Source organism: Emericellopsis atlantica, assembly GCF_019669845.1.
Source record: "Emericellopsis atlantica unplaced genomic scaffold F5Z01scaffold_2, whole genome shotgun sequence".
Taxonomy (NCBI): domain Eukaryota; kingdom Fungi; phylum Ascomycota; class Sordariomycetes; order Hypocreales; family Bionectriaceae; genus Emericellopsis; species Emericellopsis atlantica.
In genome coordinates, this window is record NW_025764704.1 from 430,790 (window position 1) to 453,693 (window position 22,904).

Sequence of the window (22,904 nt, forward strand, 5' to 3'; positions counted from 1 at the left end):
CTTTCACTATGGGCCCGTTCCAGCTTGCGGGGTGTGGCCAGGCAGGTCGCAAAGTCTGTCCCGATCGGGAAATCGGGGGATCTTCCACGAGCATTCAGCATGTGAAGTGACGCAGCTCGCAAGGTCGACGGGCGAATTAATAGGCATTCTCTATGGTCAAGACACAGTGGCGCCAATCATCGCCGGCGGGACATCGCACATGCAGTGTCCGCCTCCTCTTGAAATGTTAATGCCGGGGTATATAGTTGGTTGACAAAACCTCAACTCCCCGTGACAGTTCTCGGATTCTCTTGCACGGACTCTACGCCTACGCAAAGCACACTTGCAGAGATGGCTTCCAAACAGGCACCGCAGGACTCCATGAAGTCGACGTGGAGGACGGCAGACAAGTCTACCTGGGGCTTCCATCACCGCCTCATCGACACACTCAATGTGTACCCCACGAATCTCGACGAGCCAACCCCAGTGCATCAGAAGACGGAAAAAATACCTCATCTACCGCAATCGTCGCAGATCATCTGGGTCATGTGTTGTGAGTGCTGCTTCTGTATCATCGAGAACGACATGGAGGCTGACATGTAAAGATTCTTTCGCGCCCATGGTCCTCCATCAGCTATGGCTCAGAGCAACGGGCTACGAGTACCTGGGGACCTTTGCGACATTCCAACTGTACTTCACGGCTTTCAACGCCATTATCATTCGCCAGATCCACGTACTCCGACGACTTGGACACACGTGGGGATATCTCGACGGTGACCAGCATGAGCGAGATGGCGTGCCGGACGTGGGCGTTGGCAAGATTGCTGCCTCACTCTACAAGACGACGGGATCGCGCATGGCCCTCGCGGCATTCCTCTCCTACAATCCTTTGGTGTCCCCAGCGGATGTCATCAGCGACTGGCAGTGGTGGGCAAGACTGAGCATCCAAATCGGGCTCTACTCTATTCTCCTGGACTTTTGGTTCTACTGGTATCACCGCGCGATGCACGATGTCTCGTCTTTGTGGAAGTTCCACAGAAAGCATCATCTGACGAAGCATCCCAATGCTCTCCTGTCCGCCTAGTAAGTGCATCCTCTACGGACGGCAGCATCGTCGCGCGTACTGACCTATCCCAGCGCAGATCACGAGCAGGAATTTTTCGACATGGTAGGCGTGCCATTTGCAACCTGTATGACCATGTGGGCCATCGGTCTCCGGCTGGGCTTCTACGAGTGGTGGGTTTGTCACCAGTTTGTCGCTTTCACCGAGGTCTGGGGCCACAGCGGCCTTCGCGTCCATCTTTCGCCGCCGTCCACCATGAACTGGCTGCTCGAGATGTTCGACTGCGAAATCGTGGTGGAAGACCACGACCTTCACCACCGAAAGGGCTGGAGAAAGAGCCACAACTATGGCAAGCAAACCAGGCTCTGGGATCGTATATTCGGGACGTGCACGGAGCGCATCGAGTCGATCCAAGAAAATATCGATTATGAGCACACGGCGTATATGCCACTCTGATAGTAAACACATAGGGATTTAGCGCGGTAAATGAAATACAAAACTTGACATCACAATTGAACAGGAGTTGTCCACAGTTTAATCGCTGCCTATAGTAGAACAGGCCTTGTCAACGTCAACACAGCTTATACCACCCGCAAAGGCAACAAAAGCGCCAGCCTTGACTTTCCGGCCGACTGAATCGTTAGCCTTATATGGCATGGCTGATTTGCCCCATCCTTGAGAGCAGCACTATATACGCACCGAACTGTTGCTTTGGTAGCCTCTTGATGTCGCATGTCTGCCCTCAAAAAGAAGAATCTTCTTATAAGTGGGCTCCAACAGACTTGCAAGGTACGCCACAACAATGAAGTGGAGATCGTTTCTATGGCTAGTTGCAAGTATACCTGTAAAGAATGTGAGGTATTTGCCTCCGATATCCCGTCCATCACTATCTTGCACAGCATTCGAATCACCAGTCCATCATAAGGAATACCCCGGGTTCGCCAGCAGCATACTCTCTCCATGTCTGTAGTCTAACACGCGCCTTCTTTGTCCCGGGGAAATCCATGGACATGTTGCGAAGACGATGTGGCGGCGGAACAGAAGTGTCCTCGTCAATCTCCCCAATGTCGGGAGGTTCTTGGTCACTAGCACCAGACCCATCTTCACTTGCCTCTGACTGTTTGAGCCTTTGCTGGCGAAGCCATGTCTGATAGGCTGCGATCTCCCGGGTCGTGACCAAGTCTGCCAGGTTCGCTGCCATGACCGTGTGGAAAAGCCCTTCCGGCTTGGTGTGCATGGACCGCATCCGAGCGGCAGCCCGGCGACGCACACGGATCGAAGAACCTCCGATAGCGACCATGAACAGAGCATCGAGAATCGTGGACTTGGGGGTCAGTGGAATGCTCCGGCCGCCCATGTCGATATAGGTGTCGTCCATGGACCACACCGTCTCGGCATCGGCGATGATCTCGTGACACAGGTTGGGATAGTTCATGGCTCGCTTGACTGGATCGGGCTCCTCGGGATCAGTCAAGAATATCATGCGACATATAGCCAGAAACATTTTGAGTGGTGTCGTGCCATTGCGCAAGGCCGTCCTCGATGCTCGTGCCGAGCCACAGTGTTCTTTGTTCAGCTCGTGCTCGAACACCGCCAATGCCTTCTTCAGCTCTTTATACGCCCGGGCATGAGGCCTTTGGCTGACGTTGATGCGGTGGATTTCATTACGCCTGTCCCCTTGTCCGAGCATCAACTGGGCCATATCTTCAACCTGCTGTTGCATGGCGAACACCAGCCCGTTCATTAGCGACTCGCCAGCGCGGCTGGCCATGATGATATCTTCTGGTGTGAGGGTTGAATGCACTCCTTTCGAGGGTTGTGGGGCTTCGTACGACCGCCAAACACGGAAAATGCTGTTCTTCATGACCTGCGAGGTTGGCATAACGCCGGCAACTCCACCATGCTGCAGAGCCTTGTGCATCAAGTCGATCTTCATGAGGATATTCCGCATGGGTGCAATGGCAATAGGTAGCGACTCCAGCTCTGTCAATGTCTTCTTCAAGTTTTGATTGTTCTTTGTGACGGGGTTCAGTTCGTCGCCTTCCAGTTCCTGCAACATCTTGCAGCCTCCCTCGACATGCATAGCTGCTTGTTTGTGCTGCCCTTGTATGCTCGAGATGCCTGCAAAGATGGTGCTCACGGTCAATGCCCTACCCCTGTCTGCATGCCGAGGCGAATTTGGCTCCATTAGACAGTGGATTGCTGAGTTGAACTGTTGAAGAGCAAACCGAGAAAGACTGGAAAGGGCCTTGGGATCTCGCTGGCACTCGTAGGTTGCGCCGAGACTGACTATCGCATGCCAGATGGAAGCGTCCGAGTGGCAGACCCTCAGCACCTCGACGAGCCAGAAGTCTGCGTCGAAGAAGCCCGATAGCTAGCATGGTCAGCGTGTCGTGCCCACATACACACACACTCACACGAGAGTAGTGGCCATGGAACGTACCGAGGGGCCCACAACCTCAACATAGTATCGATAACTTCGAAGCTCAGATGGATCGAGCTTGGGTAACAAGAGCCGGGCATCTCCACCGACACTTTCGGGTGCCATGCCCGGTCCCCTTCCGGCGTAGGTTGCGCTAGTTGCATATTGCAGATCCGGAGAGACGCGCCTCTTGGCAGACAAGTCATTCGAAGAATCCCGCGCCACCAGCACGGGCTTGGTGTTCAGGTACCCGTCGCAGGTGCGTCCCGTTGACGTACATCTCTTGCACGCCGGCTTCTCCTCGTCACATCGAACACGCCGGATCCTGTTGAAGTTCAGCGACGCAAACAGCACAGGGCCGCAAGGGTCTGGCTATGGACTCACTTGCAAGTAAGGCACCCGGTGCGCACCTTGTGATGATACGTTCTTTTCCTCTTGGGAACTTTGGACGCTCCCGTGGTCACGCCATCATCCAAGTAGCGGCCATTGACAAGTTGGACCTGGGACTCGCTCGACATTGGGACGGCTCTACATGTAGTCTCTGGAAGGCACGCATGTACGAGGCCACGAATGAGCAGACGTGAGTATGTTGCAGAGGGTGCGCGCGCTGTCAGTCCAGAGATATAGATTGATTCTCCAAGGCAGGGGGGTGAACATGCGCTCAAGCTGCAGTATCATACCGCTCGATGACACGCGCCTGGCAGGGCTGAGAGCCTAAGTGAAGCTGTGAGTCGTGACGAGGTATAAGCCTTGGCGTAAGCAATTTATACGAACCGGCCAATCAGACTAGGCAACACAATGTGCAGACAGTCCAGTCACTCCCCGCTGGAAATATGTACCTTGCCTAAAGTGTCCGTAGTGGCCTGTCGGGTTGAATGCATGGTCTCACGTGACAGTGTCGGTCGCGACAATTCGTTGAACAATTAAACATGTAAACCATGAGACCTTGCTTAGAGATTGACATAGTTGTCATGGGCAACTAGGACGTAACTTAGTTGGAATACCTTAATAGTTATAGACTTATGTGGACGTCGTCAATGACCATGTGAAACTCAAGTGTCGAGTGCGATGAATGGTGTAGGGTAGTCGTCTGGTGATGGTGCGAATCGCCGTGCATGGATTAGCGACACAATTGAAGTTCAAGCAACTTAAACTTAGCCAGACTCTGCATTCTTGATAAAGTATATTAGACTCAAACTCATAATGGTATTCATGTCTTTCGTTTCACTTCCACCCTTCTGCACCTAAGCATGAGCCTTATCCTCCATGTAGTGGACTTCAGCCTCCTTCTTCTCGTTCACGAACTGCTGCTCCTGCTCGCGGTCCCGTGCCTCGGCGTATGCCTTGCCATGGAGACCAATCTTGTACCAGGGAAGGTCGAAGAGCTTGTCGATGCTCTCAAGCGAGCGGCCAGCGGCCTCGGGGACGCAGAGCCAGACCCAGACACCACCGATGATGGACATGATGCCGAAGAAGTAAAAGGTGCCATGGGGGGTGAGACCGTGGTCCTCGAGAAGCATGTTGGGCAGGGCACGGTTGGTGGCGTACTGGCACAGGAAGTGCATGCACATGGTGATGGAGCTGCAGATGGCACGGATGCGAAGGGGGAACAGCTCCGAGGACAGGAGGTACTGACCACTGTTCCAGCCCAGGGCCCAGCCAGCACCGGAGATGTAGATCATGGCAATGGCACCCTGGGAGGCCTTGTTCTGGGAGGGCGAGGGCTCAAAGCCGGGGTTGTTGGCGATGGGGACCAAGTTGAGGAAGATGGCAATGTAGAACATGGCAATGGTCTGGAGGATGATACCCGTGATGAGCGAGCGCTTGCGGCCGGCAAGATCGACCAGGAACAAGGCGCAGACGACGGCGGAGACAAACTTGACGACACCAAAGATGACGGTGGAGAAGAGCGACTGCTCCTCGCCGGTGATGTCGACCAGGTTGAACAGATCAGGGGCGTAGACAGTGATGGAGCTGCCTCCGGACCAGCAGGCCATGATCTGAGCGAGGTTGGTTAGAAACAGGCGGTACGAGTTGCGCTTGACCGTGAAGATCTCCTTGGCGACGCCCTTCCACCCCAAGCCCAGGGTAGCCTCCTTCTCCTCCTGGAAGGAGACGTCAATGGCAGTGATCTCGTCGAGGAGGTAGGGGTGGTCGGCAGGAAGGCCACGCAGCTTGCAAAGCGTAGCGAGAGCCTTCTCGCGCTGTCCAGTGCGGATGAAGTGACGGGGGGACTCGAGCTGGAAGAAGCTGAGGATCAGGATGATGCCGGCGAACATGAGGTGGACAGAGGTGGGCAGCGCCCAGCTGGTGAAGGTATCGTCCATGGTCTTGTGGGTGGCGTAGTTGGCCACGTAGGCGACGAGGATACCGAGGTAGACGGAGCCGGTGAAGGCGCAGGTACAGAGACCACGGATAGGGGCAGGCGAAATTTCGGAGAGATAGACGGGGCCGACGACGACGGTCTCGCCGATGCCAACACCGGCGATGAAGCGACCGACGTAGACGGCGGCCATGCTGCCCGAGTTGGCCATCATGATGGAGATACCAATGAGCCACAGAGCGCAGAGTTGACGGGTGGCCCAGATACGGCCCCAGCGATCGCAGACGACGAAGGCACTGGTGATGTTAGCGGCGGCCGGGGCGCGCAGGAGAAGACGTGAAGCAACTTACAAGAGAGCACCGAGGACGCTGCCCAGCTGGACCATGGAGGAGACATTGCCCTTGACACTGGCGAGGGCGGAACCATCGAGGTCGTTGATGCCCACCTGCTTCTTGAATGCCGTCGAGTTGAAGACACCAGTGATGAGACCCTCGTCAACACCACGCGCGGCTCCAAGGAGACCGAAAGCAAAGACAGCGAACCAGAGCCTCCAGTTCAGCGTCTCCTTGGGCAGGCCGCCCGTGTTGAACTTGAGGATGTTGATAGCCGCACCACCAGCCATGATGAAGGTATTGTGTGGCGAGTGTGGTAGTTGTCGAGATGTCGAGGATGAGCCTGGCAAGGAGTGTCGTGAGAGGCTCCTGTCAGACTTGCTCGTGAGGAACACGACACCAGAGTTATGGGGGAAGGTCAGTGTCTTATATCTTCCCCCGCGCGTCCTGCGTGAGCTCTGCACACGAGCATCCAGCTAACCCTCTTTCTCGAGGGGCATGACCCCGGACCCATAGAATAGCATTGGTGAGATTGCCTCACACACTCAGTAAACCTTGGTCCCCCAGGCGGAGGTGTCTTGATGACCCGGTTTTTAATCGCCCACCCGCCCATCTACGTCCGAGACAATTGGTCACTAAGCCAACGAAGGAACACTGTAGTATCCAGACGTGATGGGGCACGCGGGGTGCGACTGAGGAGAATCCCATCCCAACGACATTCCAGATCCACTGGCAGGGCTTCTCAAATCCCGCACGTACGTCGTGAACCTCGAGATGCCCGTCTGGAGACTGGAAGTTCACCGAGGTGGCTACAATTGTGGGCTTTCATTCTCTAGCCTTGCAGAGTCGTCCACAAGCGGAGAATCGACCGTGTTTCCTTGCTGTGCTCTCTCTGTCCAGAGCCTGGCTGGGGGGTTGGTCGTTGGTAGCCTAGCGAGAGGCGAGTCAGTCTCTCCCATGTCTCTCTTCATGCGAAACCAACAAGTCGAGGGCGGCACTTTTGTTGCCGCCCGATTGAATATCCCCCCCAGATATTCAGCATTTTACCCAATTAAAGCGTGGCCATCTCCTCACTTCTCCAAATCAGCATGCCGCCGCCTCCACGCTTTTGGCAGTGGACGTTGAGACACCAGGAGGACAAAGAGAGGAGCGACGAATGAGCCGCAGCGGTCTATGGCGCACTAAGGCCCGGCGCCGATCTTGCATGCCGCCGAGACGGCATTAAATTGCCGTTCGCTCAGGCCTTGGCGCTTCTGGAAGCCCTCGAGATCCCTACCACAACCCGGTTCCGTGGAAGAAGAAATGGAGCAAGTCGGTCATTTTCCGAACCCTAACAACTTGGCTCCCTCCGCGCGGAGACTTGGCTTTCAATACGCAATCATGAATGGCTGCGTGCTACACATGGACCCCCAATACTTCATCGTCTCTTTTGGCCCAGATCCACAACCTCATGCGGCCGCAGAACTGGTCCCCGAGTTGGAGCCTTGAGGGAAGAATGCTACTCCGGACGTGCACTTGATACGAGAATGCCCCGGATAGATCTTGTGTTCCACGACAATTCCACGTTCGGCTTCCCCGATTTCTAAGGCCGGGGAACCAGACGATCCGGGGTTAAGGTTTATTGTCGTGAATCCTGGAGCTGGAAGATCCGCATGCGGACTGGCCGCCGCACGCGTGAGCACAGTCAGTCGCAAGATGTGACGCCAGAGCTCAGACACGCCTTATCGGCCATGGAACGCTAGTTCAGCGCCAGAAGCATTCTACTGCAATTCGCTCATGTACGTCCATGCGCCAAGCAAGCCCGCCCAGCGGCAGAGGCTGAGAGGCTGGGCTACGCCCAACGTGTGCCTCGTCCGCAAAGCGCTCCACGGGTTTGTGGGGGCAGCATTCATGGGTGTTGCAAGGTTGGACGCGTGTCAGGACAGAAACAACAAGAGTCTACGGATACAACGTGCAGTATACTAGGTACTGTTGGGTGACATAAAGCGCGAGTCTATACGGATAGACTACGAGCTGTTCAGCTGCTCCTTACGAACTATCAACGAAGTTCTTAGGACAGCCTCATAGTCCTACACTCACTCTTGGAAACCATAGCAGGACACTGCGCGAGATGTGGGCTAGTCCAGATGCTACCCTGTCGAGCACTGTCGCATTCCAGAACGCACGTGTTGCGATGAAACTACACGTACGCCATGCATCCATACAAGACAGGGAATATACAGTCCAAAGACTATCCGAATTGTTCCGGTCTTGTACGCTACTCTCAGTTCGACCTCAAGGACTTGACTCTTACAGTGCAGCTCGCATAAGCCCCGATACTGACCTCTAGATCTATAGGCTTGGTTCGTCATGGGTGCGAACTATGGCTGAAAGCGGCAACGAGCCCACCCCTACATGAACTGCCATGATAATACACTGAGGGGAATACGTGGGGAAATGTTGGAGGAGGCCTCATGAATCACGGGGAAAGCCGGTGTCCTGATCCTCTCTCGGACACTCTCCATGTTGTCCAAGATATTCACGACGCGGTTGTCACGGGAAGCTCGCGAATTTATCGGAAGACAGGCTCAACCTCCTTGCTTCAAACATGTCACTGGCCAGCCAAGCATCAGCGAGTGGATTATTTCCAAATGTCTAATGCTCAGGTAAGACGAATTACTCCCCATCTCCAGGCTTCCAGCAAGGTTTCTGCCACATCCTTCGATAGTCTTGACGCCACAGCGAGTCTCGATGTCTGCTCGAGGGCTCTCCAGATAACCATACCCTGGTCTCTCTGCGACATATTGACCGCAAGGAATGACGACGCTCAGACTATGGAATAATAAGGGGAGTTCTTTATTCTTCGGAAAAGCCGGTTTACTTTGAACAGGCATACTTTTGGTCGCTTGCGTCGGTCTCAATGTCCCGCCATCTTTCTATATATCGCCCCGAGAGCCCCTATTGGTAAGCCTACCAGTGCCTCGAGCAACTCCTATACTACAGACGTGCTTTCGTGTTACTGGAAGCTTTGCTCTCCTCTAGCTCTCGCCGCTCTGCGGCGATGATGCGACGCCACATGCGTTTCCTGCTTTCATGGGTTTCCATAAACTGCCTGAACCACCTTCGATCGAAAGGCGGCAGCTTCCTGCCCACGCCATCGCCGTCCCCAGCAAGCTCCCTCAGTTGATTAAAGTACGCCTCAAAATCGGGATGGATCACAGCGAACTTTGGGCCGTCGCCTCGTGCCTTGATGCGGTCTTCCTCCCACTTGGCTTGTTCACTGACGGGTGGTAGCTTGCCGCGCCCACTCAGGAGTCTCGCGGCGTAGACAGCTTGCCACTCAAAGATCTTAAAGGTGAGCCCGGCATTGACGGCACCGACAAACAGCAGAGTTGGGTCGTGTCGCCACACAACATGCTGGTACAGATCTGGTACGCGGTTTTTGCGGATGGGCACCTGCGGCAGGAATGGTAAGGTCCAGGTGTACCCCGTTCCGAAGATGATGTGATCAACGTCGGTGATAGACGTATCGTCACTGAAATACACCGTCTTCCCGTCGACTCGTGTGATTGAGTGATGACGCTGGATCCGCGGATGATCGAATGCTACGTCTCCAAAGTAGGCGTTGGCTGTATGGCCTATGACAACAGCATGGACTGGACTCTTGGCTACTGTCGTCAGGTCAAAGGCAATATCAGCTGCGGAGACGGAGACTCCCACAATAACGACGCGCTTCGAGTCAAAGGTCAGCATGGCTGCGTCACTGAGGTGCGCTGACTCACCTTGTTCTCGTACATGTCTCGCCCTCGAAAGTGCTTGCTGTGGACGACTGTGCCAGGTCGGCTCCTCTCTGTGTCCTCGAGGCCTGGTATCGTCGGGATGTATGGCACGGCGTAGTGACCGGAGGCCACCACCACTGCATCGAACCATTCCACCCAGAAATAATCTCGTTCCTGGCCGCCCTTGCGTAAAGTCACCTTCCACTCATGGCCAATCTTCTCGGCGCGCTCCACCGTCGTATTGTACGAGACGTAATCCTCATAACCACGACGCTGCACGAGTGACTGCACATAATCCCGAACCACTTTCCAGTGTCGGAATGGTGTGTCCGGCCCATAGAGATCAATGGAGCGCTCGCTCTTTTCATCCGGGAATGGCTCCTCGGTGAACCGCATCGTCAATTCGTCGACATTGGTCTCTAGATAAGGATAGATGGACGACTCTGTATAGCGATCCTGCTGGGTCCTTGGCGCAAACGCAGGGAGATGTGATGGAATCTGGATGGGCTTGTCTGCCGTGCGGTCTCCCAACGTGGCCAGGTCTGTCTCTGTCGGCGGTGGCCGTCCATGGTCGCCAATCCTGGCGAGCGTCAATCCAGGTTGTCCTCAACTTCTAGACAGCCACATGGACTCACCAGCATCCTCCCGCAGCCTCACGCCGCTCAAAGACGCGGATAATGTCAAAAGCCTGCTCCCTGGCCAGGGCGTCAATGGCTATCGCACCAGAGGGGCCGGCGCCCACGACAGCGACACGCTTGATAGGTCGGGGTGACATTCTGGGCCTAGAAGGGCCGTGCGGGGTGTCGAGGTCGAGTGTGTTGAAGATTTGACGACGTCAACGAAGGTCCCGCCATCCCGCCAGACGACGACGGGAGTTCTTTCGCCATCGATCAGCGCAGCGGATCCAGGCTGTGGGTCAACTTGGACCCCCTGCAGGAGCAGAAGGGGAGGGTCGAGTCCGCCGAGAAAAGAAAAGAAACACTGGCTTGACAAACCCAGCATCAAACAAAATCATCACGAAGAGCCACGAGGGCAAGAGCAAGAGAGGTCTGGAGGATGGCTTTTTGGTCGGCTTGCTCGCGCGCCATGGAGAGGGGCGATGGTGCAATTGGTGGTGAGTGAACAATCGACGAGGCCGACATGTGGGCCAGAAGCCATCTCCCTTTGGGATATGGGTTGATATCATGATTCTAGTCGCGGAAGAAAATGAATATAATATCGCCATATTGTCAAGAGCGTGCCGTCTTTCCTGGCTATCAGAGATGTCTCATAGTTTTGGGCTGGATGTTTGCCTGATACAAGTCGAGCGTGGCTTAGCCATCACCGACGATGAAAGCATGGTGGACTAAATAGCCGGAAGCCTTGTCATCTAATTCCAATGCTATTAGCATGACAATATTTTTCTCACTGTCCCTATCCATTGCCGCTGAATGGGACAGAGGGGTGTTGAGGAGATTATAGCTGGGCCACCATTACGTGGGAAAGAACGATTTTTAGCACACCAATAATATAAGAGATTGAAATCATTGAACAACGTGAAATCATTTTAGTGCCAGTGGACCAATCAAATGAAGCTATCATGGAAGATTGCAGCCTCTTCATTGGCGTACGACGCCTCGGGCTGGCTGGCACCTTCCTCGTCTCACTATCCGTAGCGCTGCTCTACACAGCTTGTACCCCGTTGGCTTACCTACCCTATGGACACATCGTGATCAAGAGCTTTTGCAATGCTGCCTTCCAATTGAATTCGACAAATGCATCAGGCAGCACATCCAGGGACCGTATACTAATGATTCTGTTCTTTCCTGTCAAAGGTTTTTAATTGTGATGAGCGCAGCGTGTACATTTGAAAGATGCATAGCACATTACAGACCTGCACGAACACATCAGTTTTATCCCCTCCCAATTCAATATCGTGAAATTGTTTAATATCACGCTTCAGGCCACCTCATTCAAACCTGTCTGTGGTGGCTAATTAACGAGTCTCCGGGCTGTTGCTGGCATTATCAAAGACAGATATGGCAGATTCTTCACTACATCGCCGAGCACACTTTAATCAGCTAACCGAGCCAGGAACACCGCTTCTAGCCAAGCCAAGCATTCTGAAAGTTGAGGGTTTGATGACAATCAGTCTATCTAGGAGAGAGTCACGAGGCCAATTACGCTCAGGCGTGTTGTATAAATGACTAGGGCCACACTCTCAATCACCTAATTGAAAGCTTGTCGAAATTTCTTGACTCGTACATCGGGCGTCTCCTACAGTCTACTTCTTATATGGCCATTTGTACATGGAGCTGTATCAACGGAGGGGCTAGAAATACACGATGACTATTGTCATAATAAGCTCGACATTCCGCTTACTTCGAGCTGAGCAGGACGCGGCTGCAGGGCAAGAGCACCTATTGGGCAGGCCAAGTCGTTGAAGCCAACTCTGGAGTGTCCTTGGATTGAGTTGAGAGACCACCTATGTTTAGTAACCTCATACGGGAGCCCTTTGGTATCAGTCCGTCCACATCCTTCTCTGACAAGCACGCCGATCTAGTCGAGAGGAGGAACCGAATACAGCGTCGCGAACCGCCGCGAGTCACTTAGTACCAAACGCGGGACCTTCGGACGACTCAAGATGACAGCCATGCTGGTTCGTGTTGCTAGGTATACAATGCTTACTGAGCAGTTTAATAGCCGTGAAAGCACACTAAAGTGGAAATCAATATATACAGCAACGGATGCGTTCTAGACCAGGCATTTCCCCGGAATTCCGGAGAGGAGTTGTCACCCGCACTTGGAATTCCCCACAACCATCATCATCATATCGACCTGAGCCGGTTCCCCGACTGGATTGATCGCAAGACGTATCATACATGTATGGTTCCCCGCACATGACGACACAAGAAGCCTGTGTATATATATGTCCTTGCAAATGCTGAACATCACTTTCCATTGCTCGATAGGCCTTGCTGTCTTACACCATCTAATCACTGAATTGAACAACCCCAACACGCACAATGTCGAGCATGCGAGCTGTTAACTACCAGGGACCCTTCCAGGTCAAGGTGGAGGACGTGGAGAGACCTAAGTTGGAGCACCCCGACGATGTCATTGTCAAGGTGACGACTGTGAGTCAAATGTCGTGATGAGCCGCAGTGCACTTGCTGACGTGTCCAGGCTGCCATATGTGGTTCTGATTTGCAGTGAGATACCAATATCGCATCTGCGTCTGTTGCTCACGTAGTTTCCAGCATGTATGAGGGCCGCACGGCTGCTGAAGCCGGCATCACTTTTGGTGTGTTGGCAATCCCGATCTTGAGAAAGCCATGCTCATCATTCAGGTCACGAGAACATGGGCATAGTCGAGGAACTCGGAGAGGGCGTAACCCTGCTGAACAAGGGTGACCGAGTCGTCATGCCATTCAACGTTGCTGACGGCCGATGCCGCAATTGCGAGAGCGGCAAGACTGCCTTTTGTACAGGCGTCAATCCTGGATTTGCCGGAGGAGCATACGGTACGGCTAGTACGCGCGGTACAGTCGAGCGACACTGACCAAATATCATAGGATACGTCGCCATGGGCCCTTATCGAGGAGGTACTCCACGAGGGGACGTGGGAGCTTGCTGCTTTTTATTCGGCTGACACTCCCCAGGCCAGGCTCAGTACATCCGCGTTCCCTATGCGGACTTTAATGCTCTGAAGCTTCCCGCCGGCAAAGAGCACGAGGCGGACTTTATCCTGCTGGCGGGTGAGTGCATTGTCTTTCACCATCCATGCACCCGGGACTGACGTGTGCAGACATATTTCCCACCGGTAAGAGTCTCATCTGATGACAGGACATCACCTAATCCCCACAGGATGGCATGGCGTTGAGATCTCCGGGTTCCAGGCGGGAGAAAGCATCGCCGTCTTTGGCGCAGGGCCCGTAGGTCTCATGGCTGCCTACAGCGCCGTCCTCCGAGGCGCGTCCCGCGTGTACGTGGTCGACAGAGTGCCCGAGAGGTTGCAAGCGGCCGAGAAGATTGGCTGCACGGCCATCGACTTCTCCAAGGGCGATGCCGTGGACCAGATCATCAAGGCCAACGACGGCATGGTCGATCGATCTGTCGACGCCGTTGGATACCAGGCCGTCACCACCAGCGGGGACAAGGAGCAGCCGAACATTGTGTTGGAGAACATGATCAAGGTCACGCGCGCCTGCGGTGGTCTGGGTATTCCAGGACTCTATGTTCCCAGGTGAGTGCGCGTATTCTCTGATCTGGACAGGCGGCTAATGTCCACAGTGACCCTGGAGCCCCTGACGAGAGCGCGTCCAAGGGGATGATCAGTCTGAGCTTTGGCAAATTGTTTGAGAAGGGTTTATCCCTCAAGACAGGACAGTGCAACGTCAAAGCGTATAACAGGCAGCTGCGCGACCTCATTATCTCTGGCAGAGCCAAGCCGAGCTTTGTCGTGTCCCATGAGATTGGCATTGAGGACGCAGAGGTCGCCTATGAGAAGTTTGACAAGAGGATTGATGGGTACACCAAGGTCCTGATCCATCCCAACGGTGGATTCTAGTAGAACTCGAGTATTCATTTGATGTCAATCCAACATTCTGCGTCCTTGCGTTAACCAATTTTGGAGCTGCCATGGTGATGTAAAGAGGGATCGGACTTTGTTGGTCTGCCAGCCAGCACCTCTGTGACTGAATGTGCACACACATGGAGGACATCCGAGAGACGGCTCTCCGAACCCCGCTTCGTCTCCACTCCGACCGTCGGAGGGCGACCCGGCGATCGGACAGAAGGCCGGGGTATTCATGAGGTGTTGCGAATGGATTGATATTTCATATAAACCGTCTCATCGCAGAACTGTCAGCTCCTCATCAAACAATAAGACGCAGTGAAAATGTCTCCTCAGCCACGCCTCATCCTCGGGACCATGACCATTGGTCCCGACGCCGACAAGGGCGCCCGTATCACCGACCTCGAGGAGTACAAGAAATGCCTGGACTACCTGTCGGCCAAGGGATACAAGGAGCTCGACACGGCGGCCGTGTACGTCGGCGGGAAGCAGGAGGGATGGACCAAGGACGCCGGCTTCAAGGAGCGAGGCTTCAGCATCGCCTCCAAGATCATGCCTGTGACACCCGGTGACCACGCCCCCGACAAGCTCGTCCCCGCGTGGGACGTGAGTCTGGCGAAACTGGGCGTCGACGGCAGCGACATTTTCTATCTGCACGCGCCTGATCGGGCCACCAGCTTTGAGAAGACGCTCGAAGCTGTGGACCAGATGTACAAGGCTGGCAAGTTCAAGAGACTGGGTTTGAGCAACTATGCCTCGTGGGAGGTGGCTGAGATTGTCGGCATTTGCGAGAGGAGGGGTTTTGTGAAGCCCACCGTGTATCAGGGCATGTACAACGCCATTAGTGAGTTTTCTTTCTTCCAAAACCTGCTGTCACGCATGCTGACAGGACAGCCCGCGCTCTCGAGTCGGAGCTTGAGCCATGTCTACGCAAATTTGGCATCTCGCTCGTTATCTACAACCCATTGGCTGCTGGACTCTTCTCGGGCAAGTACACCAGCCTCGACAAGCCGGCAGAGGGTCGCTTCAGTGACAAAGCTTCGGCCATGGGCAAGATGTACATGGAGAGGTACTTTAAGCAATCGACCATGGACGCCCTGTCCATTGTGGAGCCCGTGGCCAAGAAGCATGACATTCCCCTCATAGAGGTTGGGCTTCGGTGGTGCATCCACCACAGCAAGCTGCAGACACCCGCGAAAGGTGGTAACGATGGCTTGATCTTGGGTATCAGCTCATACTCGCAGCTGGAGCAGAATGTTAATGCGTGCGAAAAGGGGCCGTTGCCGGATGAGGTGGTCGAATCGCTGGACAAGGCCTGGGAGAGGACTCGTGGTGACGCCCCTACATACTGGCGATGAAGAGAGAAATGTGAAGGATAGTCTTGCTGGTAGTCAGTTATGAGTCTAATGGGACTCCAAAACAAACCCTCATGGTGAAAGCAGCTTTCTTGGTTGGAATTTTGCCGTGTCACTCATTGTACCACAGGAGCTCGCGATGAAGATACCTGACGTTGGAACTGGGTGGCCGCTCAAGAGAGTTAGAGAAAATAGGGCAGTCCTTTACGCGGAAGCCTGGCTATTCTCCCATCCATCATCGGACAAGTTCATGCCTCTCCCGCCCAGGCAGAGGAATGCAGCTGTAGACCTCGGCACGACAGAGACACGCCAAACTCGCCGCATGTGGTTCGGGAGCTCCCGAGGCTGGCCACCCGGATGCCGCGGGACACGCCAAAGGGTCCGAAATTCCACTGTATCGAGGCCTATCGGTTCAATTCATCAATCGCGAGCAGAAATTTACCAGCTGAAGTCGTCAGAGCCCCATGCTGGCTGCTAGATCTGTCACAATCAGCCAACAACTGCCAGAAGCGGTAACTAAAATGGCGCGATGTCATTGTCGACCCACGAGAACAAATTCTCGCAAGGCTGATAGGACACACAGGTCCACGGCATCCATCCAGCCGTGCGCCACACACCAATGAAGACGTGCCTCGGGTCCAATTGAATTGAATTGACAGGCCTAAACTGCCTAGCCACAGTCGGACACCCGCAACATTTCGCAAGCCATATCGTCTCTCACATAACTTCGTGCCGTTCATGGGTGGATGGGATGGGTCGCGTTGGTCCAAACTGAGGGAGACCCATGATCCTGTAAATTGATTCCTCTTTTTTCTTACAATCTAAAAGTGAAAATTCAAATCAGCTGCAAGCCACATTATAGACGGGGCTTGGAGTATGAGACGGACCTTGCCTGGTCGAAGCGATCGAGGTTCATGATCTTGTTCCACACCTTGACAAAGTCTTTGACGAACTTGCCGGCACCGTCCGCGCAGGCGTAGACCTCGGAGTAGGCGCGGAGCTCGGCGTGCGAGCCAAAGATGAGGTCAGTGCGGCTAGCGGTCCACTTCTTGCTGCCGGACTCGCGGTCGACACCCTCAAAGGTGTCGCCACCGCTGTTGGCCTTCCACTCGGTGCTCATGTCGAGGAGGTTGACGAAGAAATCGTTGGTCAGGACACCGGGACGCTTGGTGAAGACACCGTGCGAGGATCCATCGTAGTTGGCGCCCAGGACACGGAGACCACCCAGGAGAACAGTCATCTCGGGGGCAGACAGGGTGAGGAGCTGGGCACGGTCGACGAGCATGTGCTCGGTCTTGACGCGGTCGGTGGACTGGCCGTAGCTGCGGAAGCCGTCCGCGAAGGGCTCGAGGTGGGCAATGGACTTGACGTCGGTCTGCTCCTGGGTGGCATCGCCGCGACCGGGGGTGACGGGAACCTCGACATCGTGACCGCCCTCCTTGGCAGCCTTCTCGACGGCGGCGCTGCCACCAATAACAATGAGATCGGCCATGGACACCTTCTTGCCAAACTTCTGCTGGACGCCCTCGAGGGTCTGGAGGACCTCGGCCAGCTGAGGAGGGTTGTTGACCTTCCAGTCCTTCATGGGGGCCAGGCGGATGCGGGCACCATTGGCACCACCACGCTTGTCGCTGCCACGGAAGGTTGAGGCAGAGGCAAAAGCGGCGGAGATCAGCTTGTGGGGAGCGATACCAGTGTTGAGGATCTCGCGCTTGAGGTTGGCAATGTCGCTGGCGTCGACAATGGGGTAGTCGGGCTTGGGGATGGGGTCCTGCCAAGTGAATACCTCCTCGGGAACCTCGGGACCGATGTAGCGGTCGCGAGGACCCAGGTCACGGTGGAGAAGCTTGAACCACGCCTTGGCGTAGGCGTCGGCGAACTCCTCGGGGTTCTCGAGGAAGTGACGCGAGATCTTCTCGTACTCGGGGTCGAAGCGGAGGGACAAGTCGGTCGTCAACATGGTAGGCTTGTGCTTCTTGTTGGGGTCGAAGGCATCGGGGATGATGAGGTCGTCGGTCTTGGCAACGAACTGAGAAGCACCTGCGGGGGACTTGGTGAGCTCCCAGTCGTACTTGAACAGGTACTCGAGGTAGTTGTGGGACCACTTGTTGGGCGTCTTGGTCCAGGTGACCTCGAGGCCACTGGTGATTGCATCCGGGCCCTTGCCGCTCTTGTAAGTGCTCTTCCAGCCCAGGCCTTGCTGTTCAATAGGGGCAGCTTCAGGCTCGGCGCCCACATTGTCAGAGGGACCAGCACCATGGGTCTTGCCAAAGCTGTGGCCACCGGCAATCAGGGCCACGGTCTCGTAGTCGTTCATGGCCATCTAGGTGATGAGTCAGCCACGTTTGTTCCACGTCCATCTCGTCTTGAGACACTTACCCTGCCAAATGTGTCACGAATATCGTGAGCAGCAGCAACAGGATCAGGGTTGCCATCGGGTCCCTCTGCATACAGTTAGTTTAGCCACTCAACGTTAAATAATAATGATTACTAACCGGGGTTCACGTAGATAAGGCCTACGCTGCCCAGTAAATCAGCATCATTTCCATTATTTAAACGTTTGCTATGTTGTTGTGTGGTTGTAGATGAACAGGAGGTGTAGGTGAGCAGATGTGGTGGGTGCGGCGACCAGAATGAAGCCGACCGGAAATTGGTGCAAAAGCGCAGGCTAGCGCGCCTGCACACCGAAAACAAATAGAAGGGACAAACAATACTTACTGAGAAGCACCGAGTGGCGCCTCAAGCTGGCGACCATGCTTGGGGCGACTCTTGGAATCGGGACCTTCATCGCCCGAGATCACGCCATGAGCAGCCAGACCCTTCTGTCCGTCCTTGTAGCGAACGTCATTGCCGAGCCACGTATCTTCGGCACCCCAATAGGTACTCTCATCGGCCTCCCAAGTATCAGCACGGCCGGCGGCGAAGCCGAAAGTCTTGAAACCCATATCTTCCTGGGCGACGTTGCCCGTCAGGAGGATGAGGTCGGCCCAGGAGATCTTATTGCCGTACTTTTGCTTCACCGGCCAAAGGAGACGACGCGCTTTGTCGAGAGAGGTATTGTCGGGCCACGAGTTGAGGGGGGCGAACCGTTGCTACCGACGATTAGATTGAACTTGCATTAAATGCGCATGTACCACGTACCTGGCCCTGGCCACCGCCGCCACGACCATCAAAGACGCGGTAGGTACCAGCGGCGTGCCAAGCCATACGGACGAAGAAACCACCATAGTGGCCATGGTCAGCTGGCCACCATGACTGCGATGTGTTGCAGACCTTGCGGATGTCTTCCTTCAACGCCTGGTAGTCGATGCTGTTGAATGCTTTGACGTAGTCGAAATCTTCATCCATAGGGTTCGTCACAGACGTATGCTGGCGGAGGATGTTGAGCTTGAGGCTATCGGGCCACCAGTCGCGGACCTGCATGCCACCGCCTCCAGTGTTCATGGTCCGCGAGAAGGGACACTTCTTCTCCTCAATGTTTTCGCCCATGTTGTCGACGTATGGTTGATAGACGTGTAGTTGTTGTTTGCAGAGAATGAATGGGATTGAAGAAGTAACGCGCGAGCATGCAAAGAGGGGTGTGCGGGTGAGGGGGGGAGCCGAGGTTTTGAGAGCGACAGCACTTGCAAACTTAGTTCCACATAGCAGCTGACCCCGGGATCGTCAACCCCACAACTTCCATTGGGTCATCGGGACCCGCCTGGGCTGGCTCCAGCCTTCAGTCGCCAGCTCATGGCATGAGGTTCCCCCAGTCAAAGAAGCCCAAACTCTGCTGGACTGAAGTTCAATTGAGTGTGTCCTAGTATCCGTTCGATGAGTCTGCTCTACATACATGTCCCGACACGTCCTTGCCCTTTGGGGGCTGCCTCTTGCGGCTGGCTGCTGCCACAAGCCGACTCAGTTTGTCGAGAGCGTCATCGATACCGGCTGCATCGGCGTCTCGGGATGATGGCCATACAGGTGGCCGTTTGTATTTGCCATTTGGTGGCGTGCGACACCGGACAAGCCCCACTAGCATTGAGAAAATCGCCTCACCTGGAGGCAGTGTACACTTTGTGTGATGCAGGCACGAATGGGGCAACCCGAGGCTAGAATGCGGGTTCAGGGTCGAGCGTCATACGGCACTGCGAACCAGTCGTCGTGACAGCCGGCGCGTTCGGCCTCGAGAGCAGTGGCTAGCCATCGCGACCACTGTAGCTCCTCGTGTATCTTGATGACTAGATTATCGCCTTTTCCTCGATTAAAATAGTTCACGCAGATGTCGTAGACAACTTGGACGCGGTATCTTATGGCGTGTAATAACGCTCCGCGGCAGATCCCTCTGAGCTCTTTGAAAGGGATGAAGTCCGAAAGACTTCCGGTCGAAGACGCCCAGTCCTTGATTGACAGCGCCTTGGCGACGTTTGCAGTCCGCGCCACTAGTACTTAAATACGCTCCCTGCGGCACCAGCTGCACGGTTCTGCTGTACGTGATGCCTCCAAGATCCTTGATTGGTATAAAGTTCGGAAGGCATTCGGTCGACCCTGTTTGAGCAAATCTCTTGGCACCGCGGCGCTGGGTCTGTAGAGCCTTGATGGATTGCATCGACTTTGTTTGAGCAAGCCTCTTGGTACCGCGGTTACCACGGCCGCGATGGCCTTGGGGTTCTGTTTCTCCAGGGGATTCGTATGTGTGACCTTGCATGATTGATGCCTTCTGCAGGATTGTTAGAGGCAGTCGGGCGTGATGGTGTCCAATACTTACCCGACAAACATAGCACTTGCTACTCTTGAATCCATGATTGCTTTGATGCATTTGTACTGATTGACCTCGAATGTCCAACAGAGTCTTTGAGAAGTTGTCACGGCTGGTGATTGATTGGAGTGTGTGGCTTATCGCCCTACAGTGACTTGGTGCACTCCTTGCCTGCTCACGTGACTTCATTGGCCCATTCACTCACATTCTGTTCAGTTACTCGCAGCCAACTTCACCACTATATATACAAGCCCACCGACGTCCTCGTTTCCTCATCATCTTCTTTCCATATCACTGCACTCCAAGAAACTACTCAGCTACCTTCAATCCCTTTCTCGCCAATCAACGGCGCCACCTCGTCCGCCTCTGAGGTGCCTCAACAAAGCCATCGCGTAGGCCGAGAGGCGTCGCGAATCCTATCACACGGATATTCCTGCAAGAACCTCGCATTCAACTCCCTACTCCAATCCAAGTTGGATATCCGGCGTCCCACTGATATCGAATCCGGGTCTGGTCATGTGAGCATCTCTCAGCTAGCTGGCCGTCTGTTCATACTAACACAAAATGCAGATCTTGGCTGTTCTCTTTCAGTCTCGTGTCTACCGCATTGCCGAAGACGAGGCATGTACGCAGGCGCTACTGATGGCGTACTTCGTGGCAACCCGACCCCCCTCTGCCATTCCTCTGGGCCTGCCGTCACTCCAGAGATCTGCGAAGAGCTCCAGTCATCAGCTTGCGTTGATTACGTCCCTGCCCTTTGTACACCCCGCCTGTCGCTACTATCGATTGAATGGCTCAGTGAGGCGTCCGGACTGGCCCATGGACTGGAGAAACGCGACTGCCGGACTGGCCATATAGCTTCAGATTGGAGTCACGCCCCGCGCTCCATTGGTCCACATCCGGCTGTGATACGGGAGACAGTATGCCTGACTTTCGAAGAGGAGAGAATCGACCACCTCATTAGAGGAAAACCGGTCGAGCGTATCGCTACAATTCTAGGACTGGGAGGTAGTGAGTCTAACTCTGGCCTTGGCGATTTCTGTCGATTGAATCGGCTTGCGGCGACCCTCGCACGCAAGAGCCTCCGTCGGAATGGCATCGACGTACCTGAAGATGGTGGAAGGTACAAGAAAATCATCGAAAAAGTGGCCAAAGCGCTCTCCATCAAGGACTAGGTGTCCTCGATGCAACCGATCAAGGCTTTGCAAACCCGCAATGAAGATGAAGAGAAGCTCGGGAGAGAGCGCGAAGAGTCGGCGCAGCTTGAGGTAAGCCCATAGAGCACTGACTTTATCACGGATCTAACGAGTTCTTAGGGTGCGTTCATTATCCCCAGCGAGCACCTCGTACCCGATCGAATCAATGAAGGACGATTCTCTGACCAGATTGTCAAAGACACTGTTTGCACTATCGAGGAGTCACATCTGGTCGATGGTTCTTACATGCTCATTCTGCGTAGTCAGGACAAGATGCAAATGGACATTGTGCTACCATTGACCTGGCCTGGCAGTCATCGCCTTCCAAACTGCCCAAGTTCCTCGGCATGTACAAGCCAAGAGACCTCTGAGACCACGACAGACGAGCACTTTGTCGAATGGAGCGCCTACCAGTCCCAGATTTTCCCGGCTCTGTACGGAGACACATTGTACCCTGATTCTCTCCATCAGTGCAGCCACAAAGTCGTGTGGTACGGCGCGGAAAGATTGAGGACGACCGTCAGTCGATTGCTTGAAGATGGTCGGGAGACTTGGCTTCGCCCTTATATACCACAATCGCTGGAGTCGCTAGGAGGCGAATCAACTGACGGAGGAACATGGAATGTCCCTGAGACCATTCTATACCTGGGTGGAGAGAAAGATATAGTGCCGCTGGGTGTCCGGAAGCTCGACCTCCTGGGCCTTTGGGGGTCCTCATTGTGCAAAGGGGCAGCTCGGTCACTGGTCCCAATTTCGTATCCTGGTGTCGGTGGCCCCAGGACGCAGAATTGGGTCCCGTGACTGAGTTGCCCCTTGTGCCATGAGGACCCCCAAAGGACGTCTCGATGATGCAGCCGTCGACTCGTATCTGTCGTGGCTTGGTGTCGGTATCTGAGCATGGCGAACACCTCACACAACACATGTGCCTGCGCAAACGACTATGGCCACACCAATGTGCTACTTCAATCAAAAGGGGAGGGAGACAGAAACCTATTCTATTCGTGAATAAAAGGCAGACTCAATATGTCAGAGATCAGAAGGCAGAGGTTTCTCGTTTGTTGTGGTGCTTCGTAAGGTGATTTTTAATGACGCAGAGGTCTGTACATCCTGCAAGACTGCGGTTTGTCTGATCTGGGTATTCCCCGTTGCTGCCTTTGCGTGATGTCAAACCAACCATGCGTGCGTC

The 22,904-nt window shown here is 54.6% G+C and overlaps 9 protein-coding genes across 9 annotated transcripts; 5 read left to right on the plus strand and 4 right to left on the minus strand.

Moving 5' to 3' along the window:
- Positions 1 to 212: 212 nt before the first annotated feature.
- Positions 213 to 1,547, plus strand: F5Z01DRAFT_196789 (uncharacterized protein). The gene is made up of 3 exons (XM_046258058.1): positions 213 to 532; positions 585 to 1,062; positions 1,117 to 1,547. The coding sequence occupies exons 1-3, from the start codon at positions 331 to 333 to the stop codon at positions 1,496 to 1,498; spliced, it is 1,062 nt and encodes a 353-aa protein (XP_046122375.1). The 5' UTR covers positions 213 to 330; the 3' UTR covers positions 1,499 to 1,547.
- A 194-nt stretch (positions 1,548 to 1,741) lies between these two features.
- F5Z01DRAFT_643240 (uncharacterized protein) lies at positions 1,742 to 4,181 on the minus strand. The gene is made up of 3 exons (XM_046262703.1): positions 3,849 to 4,181; positions 3,486 to 3,789; positions 1,742 to 3,416 (listed from the first exon to the last, which is right to left on the minus strand). The coding sequence occupies exons 1-3, from the start codon at positions 3,980 to 3,982 to the stop codon at positions 1,950 to 1,952; spliced, it is 1,905 nt and encodes a 634-aa protein (XP_046122376.1). The 5' UTR covers positions 3,983 to 4,181; the 3' UTR covers positions 1,742 to 1,949.
- A 453-nt stretch (positions 4,182 to 4,634) lies between these two features.
- F5Z01DRAFT_196835 (general substrate transporter) lies at positions 4,635 to 6,651 on the minus strand. Its single transcript, XM_046258059.1, has 2 exons — positions 6,138 to 6,651; positions 4,635 to 6,083 (listed from the first exon to the last, which is right to left on the minus strand). Exons 1-2 carry the CDS (start codon positions 6,407 to 6,409, stop codon positions 4,709 to 4,711), a joined length of 1,647 nt encoding a protein of 548 aa, XP_046122377.1. The 5' UTR covers positions 6,410 to 6,651; the 3' UTR covers positions 4,635 to 4,708.
- A 2,367-nt stretch (positions 6,652 to 9,018) lies between these two features.
- On the minus strand, positions 9,019 to 10,856 carry F5Z01DRAFT_196858 (dimethylaniline monooxygenase). Its single transcript, XM_046258060.1, has 3 exons — positions 10,513 to 10,856; positions 9,881 to 10,457; positions 9,019 to 9,830 (listed from the first exon to the last, which is right to left on the minus strand). The coding sequence occupies exons 1-3, from the start codon at positions 10,650 to 10,652 to the stop codon at positions 9,096 to 9,098; spliced, it is 1,452 nt and encodes a 483-aa protein (XP_046122378.1). The 5' UTR covers positions 10,653 to 10,856; the 3' UTR covers positions 9,019 to 9,095.
- Positions 10,857 to 12,882: 2,026 nt separating this feature from the next.
- F5Z01DRAFT_689773 (uncharacterized protein) lies at positions 12,883 to 14,600 on the plus strand (the record flags this gene model as incomplete). Its single annotated transcript, XM_046266094.1, has 9 exons — positions 12,883 to 12,993; positions 13,043 to 13,068; positions 13,117 to 13,160; positions 13,207 to 13,380; positions 13,432 to 13,461; positions 13,519 to 13,614; positions 13,665 to 13,679; positions 13,724 to 14,102; positions 14,150 to 14,600. The coding sequence occupies 9 exons, from the start codon at positions 12,883 to 12,885 to the stop codon at positions 14,424 to 14,426; spliced, it is 1,152 nt and encodes a 383-aa protein (XP_046122379.1). The 3' UTR covers positions 14,427 to 14,600.
- Positions 14,592 to 16,021, plus strand: F5Z01DRAFT_196987 (aflatoxin B1 aldehyde reductase member 2). The gene is made up of 2 exons (XM_046258061.1): positions 14,592 to 15,276; positions 15,327 to 16,021. Exons 1-2 carry the CDS (start codon positions 14,757 to 14,759, stop codon positions 15,788 to 15,790), a joined length of 984 nt encoding a protein of 327 aa, XP_046122380.1. The 5' UTR covers positions 14,592 to 14,756; the 3' UTR covers positions 15,791 to 16,021.
- A 622-nt stretch (positions 16,022 to 16,643) lies between these two features.
- On the minus strand, positions 16,644 to 19,276 carry F5Z01DRAFT_615082 (catalase/peroxidase HPI; the record flags this gene model as incomplete). The annotated part of the gene is made up of 5 exons (XM_046260845.1): positions 16,644 to 18,110; positions 18,167 to 18,231; positions 18,283 to 18,308; positions 18,506 to 18,879; positions 18,929 to 19,276. 5 exons carry the CDS (start codon positions 19,274 to 19,276, stop codon positions 16,644 to 16,646), a joined length of 2,280 nt encoding a protein of 759 aa, XP_046122381.1.
- Positions 19,277 to 20,902: 1,626 nt separating this feature from the next.
- Positions 20,903 to 22,031, plus strand: F5Z01DRAFT_197642 (uncharacterized protein). Its single transcript, XM_046258063.1, has 3 exons — positions 20,903 to 21,040; positions 21,093 to 21,790; positions 21,918 to 22,031. Exon 2 carries the CDS (start codon positions 21,146 to 21,148, stop codon positions 21,695 to 21,697), a length of 552 nt encoding a protein of 183 aa, XP_046122382.1. The 5' UTR covers positions 20,903 to 21,040; positions 21,093 to 21,145; the 3' UTR covers positions 21,698 to 21,790; positions 21,918 to 22,031.
- Positions 21,236 to 22,706, plus strand: F5Z01DRAFT_197006 (uncharacterized protein). Its single transcript, XM_046258062.1, has 2 exons — positions 21,236 to 21,790; positions 21,839 to 22,706. Exons 1-2 carry the CDS (start codon positions 21,707 to 21,709, stop codon positions 22,517 to 22,519), a joined length of 765 nt encoding a protein of 254 aa, XP_046122383.1. The 5' UTR covers positions 21,236 to 21,706; the 3' UTR covers positions 22,520 to 22,706.
- Positions 22,707 to 22,904: the final 198 nt, after the last annotated feature.

Coding starts and splice junctions, on each gene's coding strand:
- F5Z01DRAFT_196858 (XM_046258060.1), bottom strand. CDS start 10,652: ATGTCACCCCGACCTATCAAGCGTGTCGCTGTCGTGGGCGCCGGCCCC. Junction 10,458..10,512: donor GAGGCTGCGGGAGGATGCTG/GTGAGTCCATGT, acceptor GACGCTCGCCAG/GATTGGCGACCATGGACGGC. Junction 9,831..9,880: donor GAGACATGTACGAGAACAAG/GTGAGTCAGCGC, acceptor TTTGACTCGAAG/CGCGTCGTTATTGTGGGAGT.
- F5Z01DRAFT_197006 (XM_046258062.1), top strand. CDS start 21,707: ATGCAACCGATCAAGGCTTTGCAAACCCGCAATGAAGATGAAGAGAAG. Junction 21,791..21,838: donor AAGAGTCGGCGCAGCTTGAG/GTAAGCCCATAG, acceptor ACGAGTTCTTAG/GGTGCGTTCATTATCCCCAG.
- F5Z01DRAFT_196835 (XM_046258059.1), bottom strand. CDS start 6,409: ATGGCTGGTGGTGCGGCTATCAACATCCTCAAGTTCAACACGGGCGGC. Junction 6,084..6,137: donor AGCGTCCTCGGTGCTCTCTT/GTAAGTTGCTTC, acceptor TAACATCACCAG/TGCCTTCGTCGTCTGCGATC.
- F5Z01DRAFT_643240 (XM_046262703.1), bottom strand. CDS start 3,982: ATGTCGAGCGAGTCCCAGGTCCAACTTGTCAATGGCCGCTACTTGGAT. Junction 3,790..3,848: donor ACCGGGTGCCTTACTTGCAA/GTGAGTCCATAG, acceptor GAACTTCAACAG/GATCCGGCGTGTTCGATGTG. Junction 3,417..3,485: donor TTGAGGTTGTGGGCCCCTCG/GTACGTTCCATG, acceptor TGACCATGCTAG/CTATCGGGCTTCTTCGACGC.
- F5Z01DRAFT_196789 (XM_046258058.1), top strand. CDS start 331: ATGGCTTCCAAACAGGCACCGCAGGACTCCATGAAGTCGACGTGGAGG. Junction 533..584: donor GATCATCTGGGTCATGTGTT/GTGAGTGCTGCT, acceptor TGACATGTAAAG/ATTCTTTCGCGCCCATGGTC. Junction 1,063..1,116: donor AATGCTCTCCTGTCCGCCTA/GTAAGTGCATCC, acceptor GACCTATCCCAG/CGCAGATCACGAGCAGGAAT.
- F5Z01DRAFT_196987 (XM_046258061.1), top strand. CDS start 14,757: ATGTCTCCTCAGCCACGCCTCATCCTCGGGACCATGACCATTGGTCCC. Junction 15,277..15,326: donor GGGCATGTACAACGCCATTA/GTGAGTTTTCTT, acceptor CTGACAGGACAG/CCCGCGCTCTCGAGTCGGAG.
- F5Z01DRAFT_197642 (XM_046258063.1), top strand. CDS start 21,146: ATGTACGCAGGCGCTACTGATGGCGTACTTCGTGGCAACCCGACCCCC.